Here is a 14,825-nt window from a genome sequence, read left to right as displayed (position 1 = left end):
ATGTTAGTAACAAAAACAAGATGATCATGAATTAATTCCTGATGAATGTAATGGTCAAAAGGAATAGGAAGTTTGTTTGTTTGTTTATTTGTTTAGAATTTTTGTATGCCATCCCATCGCATAGCCTCAGGACAGCTTACCTAAAATAAATAAACATAATACAAATAAAATCCAGATTCACCCTGGCTGCAAATTAAAACCTATAGATGATAACTTATCATTTGTCCTTACTAGGTATCCTCAAATTATGAAGCTTGAAGGATCCCACAGAATGTATTAAAGCAGGATCTGCCAAATTTTATTTCAAGATCAAATTGTACCAGAATACCTATTATTTCTTCAGATTTACCCTCTTCATCCCAGGAAATCTGTAGAAAAGCATTTTCCTGGATGATAACATCCTGATAAAAGCCAGAGAAAAGACCTTTGCTATTATATTCTGACACAGAAGTGTTTGGATCTGGATGATGTGTGAGTGATACCTCCTGACCACAGTAAACCACAATGGAGGTAGCAAATTGATGAGAGTCTCAGTAAATAGCAAAATCTTATTTTGAAACTAATTATGTATTCCCCTTTCCCACTTTGTTAACAGTTATATTTCTTACTGAAAGTGTCTTTTAACCTCTAGCTATGCTATTGCAAAACCCAGAATATATGATCATTTTTAGTGGAAAAGAGCTAGTATGAAAATCACCACTTCTGACAATCCTTGAATCTTTTTATAATGTCGCAGTGCTTACAAAAATGCATTCTACACATGCTCTGGAACACTTCCATCTAGCCTTCCTTATATTCTCAGTGTAGGCTTCGTAAAGAAATGTTGGGTTGAGCCCCTAATGCAAATTAACCCCAGATCAGAAGTCCCAAAGGTATTTGTAAAGTTGAAAGTTGCTTTTAACAAAGTGATGATGCTATGGACTTAAATACAAATGGATTCAACAGGTTTTGTTTTAAAAATATATGATTTTCCTACTTTTTGATTTTTATTTATTAGATTTATATCCCACCTTTTGCTTTTTTCCACTAAACACCCATTTGGTTATTATCCATAATGTATTTATTGTATTGGAGACAAAGAGAGCAGTTAGTAGATTTCACCATTCCACAGCAAGCTTAATACAGTCCTGTATGTTTACTTAGAAGTAAAGCACTGAGCCCTAATGAAGTCAATGGGGCTTAGACTCAAGGAAATGTGTATAAAATTGCAGCCTAACATACATTAATTGCAGCTCCTGCAATTGCTTTTAAATCACAAAATGCCCATCGAAAGTTATTTTTAATAGGAATTGCTGTGCATAATTGTCTTGAACTGCACTGACTAGTAAACCTGATGGTGTGCTATGCTGCAGTTTATGAAGTGGTCCCACCTGGCAACCACCTCAAATGTATTCAGATGAGTGGTGTAGGCTTTCATATGATTTTAAACCTTTGCACACATTTCTGTGAAGCAAAGACTCCAAAACATTTCGTCCATACTTGTGAACCAGCTTCCTGCGGAGCAGCTTTAGATGCTGCTGGTGATCTGCCACGTTACGGTTATTGTGCCGTCATCACTGCATTTATGAAGCCATCCAGGCAATTCCACGCAACAGAAAGTATTAAAAAGGTGTCTGACACGATATACATTCACGCGGCAGGGGAGGCGGGCAACAGAAGGGAAGAACTAGCGAGAAGGAAAGGAAAGAGAGAACCGACGGGTAGGTGCGATTGCCCGCACTTGGTTAGTCCTCTTCTGCGTTGGGGAATGGCGGGGAGTATGGAAGAAAGATCCTGCTTCCCTGGTGGGACGAGGAGCCCGGGATTCGTGAACGTGATCGAGGTTTTCTGTGGCGGTACAAGTTTTGAATTAAACTTAGGACTATGAAAGGGGATTCAGGGACTGCAATGGAGCTGTGGGTCCAGTAGGGTGAGGTTTTTGAAAAAGAGGCCATTCCAAATACTGGTTCAGTAAAAACGGCAAAATCGACCTAATAAACAGTTGAAGTTTTCTGCCCCTTTCCCCAACACCGCACATACATCAGAAACGTTTAATACACAGTTGATATGCATGTGTAGAGGTATTACTAGAAAGTTAGCCCCGTTGACTGCTGTGGGACCTCTGATTGAATATGCCCACGATTGCTCTTCCAGCTAAAAGAGAAAAAATGTGTGTGGTTAATATTCTAATGTTACTTACATTGACAAAACAGCAAATGTTATATATTGGGTGCTGCATATTGATAAAATATATTACTCATATAAAATTAAAATAGTTCTAAGGGGTTCGGTGAGCAGTTTCTATGATATGGTACATTTAAAAATCGCTGGACAAGTGTGAAAGCATTCCACATATCTATGCATTCCACCATATATATATATATATATATATATATATATAGAGAGAGAGAGAGAGAGAGAGAGAGAGATTTTACGTACTTGTTTTCGAAATACAGTATCAAGAAGTAAGCACATAATTGAAGCAACCACAGAATAAACTCTTAAGTATGTTGGATGTAGATAAAGGGTTGCCTGGATATGAAATATTGTCCGAACGTCAGGACACAGCTTGGTTTAAAACGAAAATGGCGGGCGCGTCTTGCCCTGCTGCGGTGTGAGGCGCGTTAAATAGGAAAAAAGTATTGATTTCTCCGCAGTAGCCTTCTGAAACTGCATGAAACACCAAGTACGGTGACACGTCGACGCCTTCTAGACAGACTCCGTTAATGCAACTCAATACAGGTTAATATCTACATGTAAATGAAAAGCGCGCTTTTATTCTCATGGCAAATGATTTCCCTTGAGCCTAATTTTCCTAAATTGTAAACAGGGCTAAAATAAAGTTCCTTTTTTAAAAGCCCTATAGATATAGGCAATAGAATTTACAATGTAAGGAAACTGGTCAGTTTTCGCTGGTTAATTTTCTCTACGCCCCAGCAATTGCTCATTGAACGGGAGACACCCGTATAACTTCGATAGCTAGCCCGTTTTGGAGATGGGCGGCTAAATTCACTTAAGTGGCATTACGTTTAGCCTGGTATGAGATGGATCAATTGAGCTGGTAACCGTGGTCCCACTGTAGCATACCAAATGTGCTTTTATCATTTCAGTTGTGCTGTGCTTTAATATTTTAGTCTAGTAGAAATTATTAAAATTTTGTTGACAGAAAAAATGCATTGCGCACATGTGAAGGATTTATAAGGATTCCTTCCCTAAATGTATGTTTCTAATGGTAGGGATAGATCCTTTCCTTAATCTTCTATCTTGTTTGTAAGGGGCTGTCCCAATTTGGTGGAAGTGGGGAAAAAAGGATACTGTATCAAAATAGTGTGGCTGTTATATTCAAGGATTTTTCATCTTTTCATAGCTAGAGTGTTTTCTGTAGCTACACCCAGAATAAGCCCTATTCAACAATTCGCTTCCCTGCCATGCTGGTGCCTTGTTTTTTCTCACCACTATTTTGGTACGATCTTATCTTTTCTGAAGGAGAGGTAAACAAGCTCAAATCTTAATTTGGGATTACAAATCCCACGATTCCATCAATTCGGGTAGTGTAAGAACTACTGAATTTAAAACTATAGGGTGTACTCGTAATCCCGTGCATGTTTAGATGGGGCGGGAAAACCTTACAAATCCCAGCATTCCCCAGCTACCATGGCTATGGTAGGATAGTTGTAGGATAGGAAGAAAAGGAATGCATTCGGAGAGAAAGGCGAACAAGTGGATCCTGGATCAAATCAAGCCAGTACTTTCCTTGGAAACAAGTGACAAAACTGAGGCTACCTTATTTTGGGCATGAAGGTATGATCACTGGAGAAGGCAAGAGAGATAGAAGAGAAAGACCAGCTATGAGATGTACTGATTCCATAAAGGAAGTCACAGCCTTGAGATTATAAGAGCTGAGCAGGGCTGTCAAAGGCAGGAAATTTTGGAAAGCATTCATTCATCCGGTCGTGATGAGACGGAGACGACTTTGGGGCAGGTAACAAGAAGAAACATGCATAGGATTGTTCCTTTTAGCAGTCTTTTATTTGCTGTTTGGCTACATATCTACAATCTATTCTCATTCTAGCCCAGCTGAACTTGTTGGATGCTCTTCAGAGTGTAAAAGAGATACGCATCGGCAACCACTGGCTTAATTATGCGAGACCAGATGCGTGTGACAGCTGGACCGAGTCCCTCGTGTTGCTTAAATTTTGGAAGAGACAGAGCAGTCCAAACACAGCTTGCTGTTAACTGAGGGACTTCCTGCCTTCCCCGCTTCCTGTTGCTATATAACTTTTTTTAAGTTTGGAAGTTCCCTTAAAAATTAGCGGATGAGGCTGCGGGGGGGGGAGGGGTGAAGTGTTTTTAAAGTGTGCGCTTTGACGTTCATTCCTAAGTGGATAAAGTCTTTATCCCAGCAGGGTCCGCCAGCGGCGCATCCTCCCCACCCTGTGAACGGGGCTTGGCCACGACGTTTGCAGCCAATGGGCTGCAGGCGAATGCGGTCCCCGTCCACATTTCGAGGGCGGGGAGGGGGCGCGCAGAAGGCAATAAAACAGAGACCAGTGCAAGAGGGGAGCAGCGGCTGCTGCTTGCTTCTGATTCTTTTTCCTCCTTCGCAGCTGTTTGCCTTGGGCTTTGCTCCTTATGAGCCTGCCCGCCGAGGAGGCGGCTTTCGACCAGCTCCGAGCCCGAGGTTCAGATGGGGAGGAAGACGACGAAGACGAAGAGATCGACGTTTTGGGCGAAGACGAGCGAGGATTCCTTCGCCGGAAGGTGGGGCCGGAGGGTCCCGCCAGAGCAGGCGAGACCGAAGGAGCTGGCGGGCAGGCACGCCTTGACGGGGCTGCTGCCGTCTCCGCCACGACAGAGGACGGGCTCGCCAAGCCGCCGTACTCGTACATAGCGCTGATCACCATGGCTATTCTGCAGAGCCCGCAGCAAAAGCTGCCGCTGAGCGGCATCTGCGCCTTCATCCGCGGACGCTTTCCTTATTACCGGCGGCGCTTCCCTGCTTGGCAGAACTCCATCCGCCACAACCTCTCGCTCAACGACTGCTTCGTCAAGGTGCCCCGCGAGCCCGGCAGCCCGGGCAAAGGCAACTACTGGCGCCTCCACCCGGCCTCGCAGGACATGTTTCACAACGGCAGCTTCCTCCGCCGCAGGAAGCGCTTCAAGCGGCCCCTGGCGGCGACTTTGCCCGCTGCCGCCGCCGTCCCCCACAGCGGGATCGTACTTTTCCCGCCTCTGCCACCGCCACCTTCTTGCACCCTGCTCCACCCAGCGGCCGCCTCCCTGCCCTCCTACGTGCTGCCGCCACCGCCGTTTCTGCCGCCCGAAACGAAAGGGGCAGTGTGCTCCTTGCAGGCGGGGAAGCGGCACAAGGGCTCAGAGAAGGAAAACGCGCGGGCTCAGACCGAGGTCGGCAGCGGCAGGTGTTCCTTCAGCATCGAGAGCATCATGACGGGCTCGCAAGCAGCTCCTGCCGTCGTACAGTTAAGCACGTTGATCCCGACCCCGCTCGCTGCCACATGGAGTCGCTGCCCGGCTTTGCTGCCCCGCCCTCAGCAGCGTCTCTTCCCGGCCTCGAGGAGGACCTTGCCGGTGTCTCATACTAGCCGCAGCCTGCCAGCACTCCTCACAGGCCATCCGCAGTTGATCCCCGTCACGGAAGGAACTTCAGACTCCTTTTAAATCTGTCTGTCCTTTCTTCTCCACAGCTCCGCCTCGGACATGAGCGCTTTTGGCACCTGTCATATCTAGTACACGATCTGAGCGCCACGCTCAGTGCTTTGCGTGTCTCTGCACATAAGCAGGCCGCTCTGGAGCTCGGCCCTCCGATTTATAAGAAAGTCGAGCGATTCTGCAAGAACTTGGACCTTTCCAGCTTCTAGAGGCAGTCATAGTTGCATAAACTATGTCGACACCCCCATCTCTTGCAGTTCACGCTGGGATTTGCGATTTTGTCACTCAAGGAATCGGTGAAAAGTTTACAGTGCCAATTTGTTTTATTGGCGAAAGAAAGACTGTCTTAGTGTTTCTTGATGTTTTCAAACAACACAGTCTTGGGATACCATAAGCAGGGGGTAGACAATCTGGAACCTTCCAGGTGTTTTAGGCAACTCCCTTAGGTGTGCCAGGCAGAACCACAAATGATGGGGAATCATTGGGAGTTATAAAAAACACTTGGGGAGCACCAGGGTGCCTGTCCCTCCCGTAATGAACAATCCCTGTCTGGGTCATACTAGGAGTTGTAGAGCATTTCTCTTCAAACAGGCATAGGGTTGTGCCTTACAGACAAATTTAATTTGTGTATTTTTGGCATAGATTGTAATCCGTCTTTCCACCTTTATGGTGCCATTATCCATTGTTTATGTTGCTACTGTGGAGTAACACATCTACCCCTTCAGTGATTGTTTTGAGATGTCTATCCCCCTCCTTTATCCATGTGAAAAAATAATCCAGTAAGAGTGCAATCCTGTGCATGTTTAGAAAGAAGACAGCTTTTTTCCTGCCTAAATGTCCATAGGATTGTATTGTAAGCTTTTGGCAGTGGAACCACAAACATTCACAACTACCCCATATCATTTATAGCAAAGATCCTTGAAAAATGCCAAATGGATGTTATTCGTATTTACTGTGTTTCTTCCTGAAATAGTTTTACTAATCTAAATAGAAAATACAGCTGAGTATTTATTACATGTGTCCTCTCTGCTCTTGCAATTCATTGAAATGCAGTGTTGAAGTGAAGTCTTTGGAGCTCAAATAATACAAATGAGATACACTTTTCTGTCTGATTTTTAATCATATATTTAGCTAGGTCTGAAGTCAGGTGTCCAGTTATTTGTATGTACAGGCTGCATACCATCAATTCCAATTAAATGGTTAAAAAGAAATTTGCATGTATTTGTTCCTTTGGTATTTTATTGAAGCTGCATGATGGGTGAAGTGTCCAATTTTAAAAGCACAGCTGGAAAGGAGAGTTGAAACCTTCCGAGGTCTTCCACTTACCTCTCTTTTGCTTCCATGTGATCTTTCCTCATCTGAGAGAAGTTCCTGGGAATACAGATTTACAAGGGAGAAAGTATAGCACAACCTCAACTTAATTGACAAATAAAGAAGGCAGGCAAAGCAAAAAGGCTCAATGTTACTAACATTTCTGTGTGCTTCAGCTGGCCACACAGAATGGGAGACAGAAGGTTGTATCTAGTTGATAATATTCAATGTTAATCTAACAAGTTCCATTCATTTTATTGGGTCTGTTCTAATTAGGTCCAACACTAGATACAACCCAATGAAGCTGAACTTCAGACTGATCCAAATTCAACTTCTGCTCTTCCCCCTCACCTTCAAGTAAGGTAAAGCAAATGCTTGGTTTTATGCAAATGCTACCTTTAACCTTCTCCTCACCTCCATGGAAATGTAATATAACTATTTGGTTTTATGCCTTGTGCTATCTTGATTCTCACAACATTTTACCCTCAGAATAACTATGTGAGGAAAGTTGTTGTTGTTGTTATTATTACAACATTTCTATGCCGCCCCTTGCCGAAGCCTCGGGGCGGCTTACAACACAATAAGATACATTCAAATACAATAGAACATAATAAATTACCACTTAAATACAAAAATACAAAGATACACTGAGATACAATAATATAAAATTAAAATTAACAGTATAAAATAAGTAAATAAAGAATATAGGAGGAGAAAAGAGAAGGAAGAAGAAGTTGTCCTGGCCAGATCATATATTAAGTTAAGCTGAGGGTCTATGAGTCACTTTTGACAGAGGAAGCTGTGGTTCTTTTTTGTGGTCTCTGTGCATCATACATATAGGCTCTGTACCTGTGTGGAGCCTGTTGCCAGGATAATTTAATAGTTGAGAGCATTTTGGTAAAAACCCTTCCCCCTGCAACTGTATAAAAGGGAGTGGCTCCTGCCATTTCCCTCAGTTCCTCTTCTACTGCCTTCAGTGCCTTAGGAAGTTCTTCTTTTCCATCCTTTCTCTCAGAGCATTTTTCTTCAGTCTTTTTCTGAATATTCTTACCATTGTTTTGATCCCTTTATTTCTAAAAACTTGTGTATTTTCTGCTCCTTTGCTGGTTCCTTCCAAAAACAAGCCAAAAAAAACACCCCTCTTCCAACCCCCCCATCCTCTTTGTTTACCAGATTTATCTTCTCTCTACTAGTCTTCAGTATTTCTCACAGTTCTTGTCTCTCTTTCCCCATGGCCACACTTGTCTAGACTAATGCAAGAAGCCCATTCCCATATGAACATGTTTGGGGCCCATACCCTCAGGAGGGACTCTCAGAAGGCAAGCATGCTTCCTCTCCACTACTTATTTATTTATTTAGTAAATTTCTATGCCACCCCATTCGCCGAAGCCTCGGGGTGGCTCACAACATAAATGAATAATTTCAATTAAAATAATATACATTAACAGTATAAAATAAGTCGCCCTGGCCAATAATTCAATTGGACCTCCTTTTTCTACTGATGCCTCACCATGGGGTTGAGAGCTGATCTGCGTATGAGAATTCCTTATTCGCAGAGACCTTTCCACTGGCTGTACATCTTGGTTGGCCCAGAAACTGCCTAGCTTGGCAAAGTGTCTGACCTTGAGGTAATCACCTTCACCTCCTTCATCTCAGAATCTTGACCAAGCCCATCCTCCACAATCTCACTGAATTTTTTTTCACTCTTCAATTCTGAATTGTTTGGGATGCAGACACACACAGACTCCACCAAAGCAGTGGCACTTCAGTGCAGCAACATTAATTGAGACAGCCTCCCAATTTCAATGGCTGTATGTTGCCTTGGCTATCCAGATTCAATGGCTCCCTGGTCTCATGGCGATGACTGTTAGTACTTCCCTTGGCCAGGCTCCAGATATAACTGTTCCTGTGGTTCATTCATTTTTTGTGGTTCATTCATTTTTCAACCCAGCAGTTGACCACCCATGGAAGCACTTCCAGATGCCCACAGCCGTCTGTTCTAGTATCTATTGGAGGGCTCATGGTACCAAACTATCCAAGGGAATATGCCATTTCTCAGTCCTCAACTGTTGCTTATGGCAATGACAAATGCCTCCTTGCTCAGATGAGGAGCCCACTGTGACTCACTTCAAATGCAAGGAATGTGGGGGAAGCTGGAAGCCCATGGTTATATAAACTATCTAAATCTGCTTGCAGTATAGAAGGTTCTCAGTGTGTTCCAGACTTCACTTCAGGGACACCACATACAAGTTGTGATGGACACAGTTGTGTTCTACCTCAACAAGCAGGTCAAACCTGTTAACAAATCTGGAACTGGTGTGTCAAGTGATGCATCACACTGACAGCCATTCATGTCACTGGGACTGACAACATTCTAGCAGTTTGTCTCAACAGAAGGAGTCTCAATATTCATGAGTGGCAAATGAAACCAAAGATCCCAGATGAGATCATCAGGACACAGGTATCCCTAACAGTAGATCTCTTCACTCCAGACAATGTTGTGTGCTGACGTTTCTTCTTTCAGGCACGAGAGGGCAGAGACTGTGGGAGAGGTATTCCTGATATATTGGACAGGAACACTTTTCTACCTTTCCCCCACATTCCTTTTGATAGCACGAGTGTTGGGGAAGTTATAGGTGGACTCTAAAGACAGCATCATGATTGCTCCCTGGGGTCAAGGCAGCCATGGTTTATCTGGATTTTCAACCTGTCTGGTAAGGAGTGGGGGAATTCCATCCAGTGCCTGCTAGTACCAGACTGGAAGCAACTAACCTCCATTACTGAAGTGGTTCTGAAACCAGCCACTAGAAAATTGTACTGGGCAAAGTAAAATGCTTCCTCAACACACACAGATACTCAGGGCTTTGATCCCAAAAGCTGCATGATAGAGCTAATCTTTCTCTACCTTGTTTCCCTTTACCAGCATGGCTTGAAAGGATCATCCATTAGAGTGCACCTATCAGTCATCTCCATCTTCCACAACATGATCCAGGGCTCATCAGTTTTTTCACACTTTCTAAGGAAATGAGTCCTAAAGTGTTTAAAAAATATCCTGCCACCAACTCTGACATTAACACAATCTTGGAGCTTATTGGTGGTGCTACATGCTTTGACAAGAAAACCATTTGAGCCTCTGGTGACAGCCAACCTCTCTTTACTGTCCTGAAAGGTGGCCTTTTTGGTGGCCATTACTTCCGTTCAATGATCTAGCGAACTTTTGTGCCCTATCGATAGATCCTCCATAACTTGTCTTTCCTTTGAACAGGGTTGTACTTCATCCAGATCCTTCCTTTATACCCAAAGTTGAATCCCAATTTAATTTGAATCAGGTCATTCTTTTACCATCCTTTTTGCATCCCCACCCAGTCCAGTGGAATCTACTCTTCATACTCTGGATGTACATAGCCCACTGGTATTCTTCCATTCCAGAATTGAGTCCTTCCATCAATCCCAAAAACATTTCGTTTGCTATGGAGGCAAAACAAAAGGTCAGCTCCTCTCGTTTCGGAAGATATCAGCTTGGGTTGTCTGAACAAGGTTGTCTGCTTAGAAGCTAGCAGGACTGCAACTCCCAGCACCACCTAAAGGACATTCGACCCAAGCAATGGCAGCTTCAACAGCACTGCATGCAGTATCCTGTTACCAGACGCTTGCAAAAAACCAGGTTTGACCTGTTCCACCTCTGTCAAACATTATCACATTGACCAGAACAGACTGTGTTTTTGGGAGAGCAGTTCTTTTGGAGATTCTCAAATTATGACCCTGCCCACCAACCATGTATGGATAAACTTGCTAGTTGCCCATATGTTTGATGCACAGAGACAATAAAGAGGAAAGGGAAGTTGCTTACCTGTAACTGTCATTCTTTGGGTGGTCATCTGCATATTCATAAAACCCACCCACCTACCCTACTGGGTATTGTGAGTGACTTAGTTATCTGTGCTTTTTGTCAGTGTGTTCTACTCTGAATATTTCCCTATTTAGTGGGGGCTTTGGTACTGTTCCACTAATGCAGATTTGGTACTGCTGTCCCCCTGGTACCGCTTTATGGTACTAATCCAGAATGGTACCACCTTGCTGCAGGAGGAATAGGAACTCCCATGCTATTGTTTCTCCCTTAGTCCCAAGGCCACCAGGTGGTCTTGCTGGAATAGAGGGGAAATGGCAGGAACCTCTCTTTATACAGTTGCAAGGGGGGAGGGGTTCCTGCCAAAATGCTCTCAGCTATTAAATCTTCTCTGCAACAAGCTCTATGCAGGCACAGAGCTCATATGTGTGAATGCACAGATGACCACTCCAAGAACGACAGTGACAGGTAAACAACTTGCCTTTTTTAATTTGTGTTTTCCTTTTTCCATTTTTCTTTAAACTGCTCTGTCTCCCTCCCTTTCCACAAATCATCATGAATGCATCCTGAATCATTGCATGTCTATGAAGGTTAGAAAGCTGCTCCCCTCATAAGGATAGAATGCTCACTTTATTGATCACCACTGCTCAGATTACAGTCAATGAGGATGGTGTGTGATGAGAATTTACTTCTGTCAGTAGAATTCAAAGATCCTCCCAGGTTTTATCAAATTCTGTTTGGAGGGCTGTTTGGCAGGCTGGTAGATGAGCTGAATCTACTAGAAAAGCATGTGAGAAAAGTCCTCTTCCTGTGTCTCTATCCCAGCAGAATCATCCCCCACCAGCCATATTTCTTAGAAAATGTAGCAACCTGCCAGAGAGGTAAGTATTGTTACAATGATAGTTGTACTTGCTATCATTATATTTGCGTATATGAGTTTAAGTATATATGTGAGTATAAAATTAAAATTAAAACAAATTCAAAAATAGGAGTCCACCCACCCCAATACATGATGAATGGGAAATCATTAATGCAGTAAATAAAATATTTTACAACAAATGTAGGGCAAATAAAGTGGCCACTATAAACTATCCAAGTTTCTTTTGACAAATTAAGCAGTTTTTGCTTTCTCTCTTTAAACTGCTCACTCTCCTCCAGTATTTCATTAATTGACCTGACATTTTCAGGTATCTACAATCAAAATTTCTTTCTGATACCTGAAATTTCAGAATGGTCAAACCATTTTGGTTTTACAAAGGACAGAATGACACCCCCTCACTCCACCATCATCATTTAACAGGACAGAATGCCTGGTCTTAATATTAGAGTTAGTGCTATGTCTGTAATAATCCAGTGCTGAACATTCCAGTTACACATGAGTCACTAGGGAATCAGTTTCCAAGTGTGCAAGTCACTGAAAACATTTTTCCAGAACACAGAGTTGTGTAAAATAATACCTGTTAGATCAGCACCTCTTTTTAAAGGATCAGGACAAATAGTAGTGGTTGTCGCAGCAGTCTGAAGAGGCAGTCAATGTTTTTATCCCATAAGTCTAATGAAAGGCCAGAGATGGCTCATACATTATGTTTCTGGAATAGTTTTCATAAATGGCTAGCATGAAGAGGCGAGAGGTAGGTATTTGTTCTGTTAAACTTGAGAGACTGAGTCACATGGGGGTTCTGTGCCAATGCAGTGAAACATTTGGAATCATCTAGACGGAGGTGGTGACCTGTTGTGCACATGATGGAAAATTGTGAGTTGATTAGCCATGAGTAGGAGTGAATATGCTGTCTCTGGTGCACTCCTTGCTTCAGCTTTCATTTTACAACCTATGATAGTGATGGCTTAACATTAGATTGTTTAACCTCTAAACAAGGCAGAGTTCCCAGGCAATTGTAGGGACTAAAACTAAGGTAAAAGTGAGAAGTGTACTGTATGCAGCACATTTGTTCACTCCAGTCCTGCTAATACCTAGCAAATTGTGGGTTTTCTGGGTTACCCTCAGTTTCCCATTATGTGCAAATTGGTGTAATGAAATTATTTTGATAGGAAACTTATCCTCAGTCGAGTCACACACTCAAAAGGATGGAAAGTGGCTATTTCCTGCCCTCATTCCTCCCCCTTTTCTGGGGTTCTTTGATGCAATATTAGAAACCAGAACTATGGGTTGTCGAGGTACATAAAATCCAGCATTTTAACCCTATAACAAACTGTGTTGCTTTACATGGAGCTTTTTGTTGAGCTAAAATTCAAAAGAGACATGTAGGAAATGGAATGATGAACATACAACCAAGGAGAATGTGACAAAGTAACCTAAGGCTGGAGTCAGAGAGGCTGAAGTTCAGAATGAGCAGAGGGAGGTAATACTGAAAACAACAAAAAAGAGACAAGATGAAACTACATGATGCGTTTTGTGCTTCACTCTTCTTCCACAGAGGGATGTTATACTATGCCTAGGAAAGGTAAAGCAAATAATATAAAGAGGTATATTATAGCCCAGGTTAATTAAGGAGATGGTGGAAGAACACCTAGCTACTTTAAATGATTCAAAAATCCAAGGCTGGATAAATTTGATTCCCAGATGCTGAAGGAGACTCCAAATTTTTTTCAGAGTCACATGCCCAAAATCTTTGAGAATTTCTAGAGAACAGGTGAGGTGCTAGGAGACTGAGTAATGTCTTTACTTTCAAAAAGAGAATGAAGCTGGAGGTAGGAAAATTACAGATGTCAAACTGACATTATCACCAGGCAAAATTCTAGAACACATTATTGAGCAGTTGATTTGTGAACAGAATATGATGCATTGATGAACAGGAGCCAAAATTGGTTTAATAGGGATAAGACAAGCAGACCAAACCCTCCCTCCCTCCCTCCCTTGATAGAATTTAGTAGATTTCATTTAGTGGATTATGGAATGTGATGGACATAGTATATTTTGACTTAGTGAAGAGTCTGACAAATTTTCAATAATAAATTTGATTGCTAGATGGTAAAATATTCATTGGTTGTTACTACTGCTAGATAGATCAAGAGCTGCTTGAACATTCATATGGCTCAGCAATGGCTCAGCATCTTCCTGGATGAAAGTCTCTAGTGGAGTACTGTAGGACTCTGCCTTAGGCCCTGTGGTGTTCAATATTTTAATAAATGACCTAGCTGTCAGTGTAGAATGGTTACAGTTTTTCAGATGATACAAATCTAGGAGGGGTAGCCAGAAAGGAGTCCAATGCAGATTTTATAACAGCTGTGCATGGTCCTCCACGGTGATGAACCCATGGGGTGATTTCAGCACCACAGACAGTTGGCTCAGAATACAAGCTGCAATGGATGAGGAGTCCCACTGATATAGGAGTCACCAGCTTTCCCTGGACAGCCAGACCATAGATTAGAAGTCAGAAATGAAATGCAAAAGGATCTTGACAGACTGAAACAAACTCAGTGGAATTCAGCATAAATACATGGAAAGTGTAAAATATAGGTATAAAACATCAAAAGTACAAGTGTAGGATGGGGAAAACCTGGTTTGGCAGAAATGAACATGAAAGAATATAGATGTTTTATTGGATCAAAATTTGAATATGAGCTAACACTCCACAGTGACTGCTATAAATAAATAAAGTCTTAGCTTACATTAACAAACCATTGTGTCAATGTCTCAGGAAGTTTTAGTTCTACATCATTCCACAATCATCAGGCAGTATTTGTTGTGTTATCACTACTGTTGTGTTATCAATATTATTGTATTATTGTAAACTGTCTTGAGATTTCATTGAAATATTAGACAGTATATAAATGTTTAAACAAAAAAAATCAAACCAATAAATAAATTTAGAATATTCTATCCAGTTGTGGATATACAAATCCAATTCAGATTTTAAGAACAATATTGACAAACCAGAATGTGTCCCAAGAAGAGCAGTTAGTATTTTGCAAAATTACAAAATCTCTCTTTTATGAGACTTCATAATACTGTAAACAGCAAAAAAAAAAAAAAAAAAAAAAAAAAAAAAAAAAAAAA

General features: G+C 42.2%; 1 protein-coding gene across 1 annotated transcript; it reads left to right on the top strand.

Moving 5' to 3' along the window:
* Nucleotides 1-4,569: 4,569 nt before the first annotated feature.
* FOXD4L3 (forkhead box D4 like 3) lies at nt 4,570-6,860 on the top strand. Its single transcript, XM_044446527.1, has one exon. It carries the CDS (start codon nt 4,612-4,614, stop codon nt 5,656-5,658), a length of 1,047 nt encoding a protein of 348 aa, XP_044302462.1. The 5' UTR covers nt 4,570-4,611; the 3' UTR covers nt 5,659-6,860.
* The last annotated feature ends 7,965 nt before the right edge of the window (nt 6,861-14,825 follow it).

This window comes from Varanus komodoensis, unplaced genomic scaffold (genome assembly GCF_004798865.1).
Source record: "Varanus komodoensis strain SLA01 unplaced genomic scaffold, ASM479886v1 scaffold5, whole genome shotgun sequence".
Taxonomy (NCBI): domain Eukaryota; kingdom Metazoa; phylum Chordata; class Lepidosauria; order Squamata; family Varanidae; genus Varanus; species Varanus komodoensis.
This window is presented reverse-complemented; position numbering and strand designations above follow the sequence as displayed.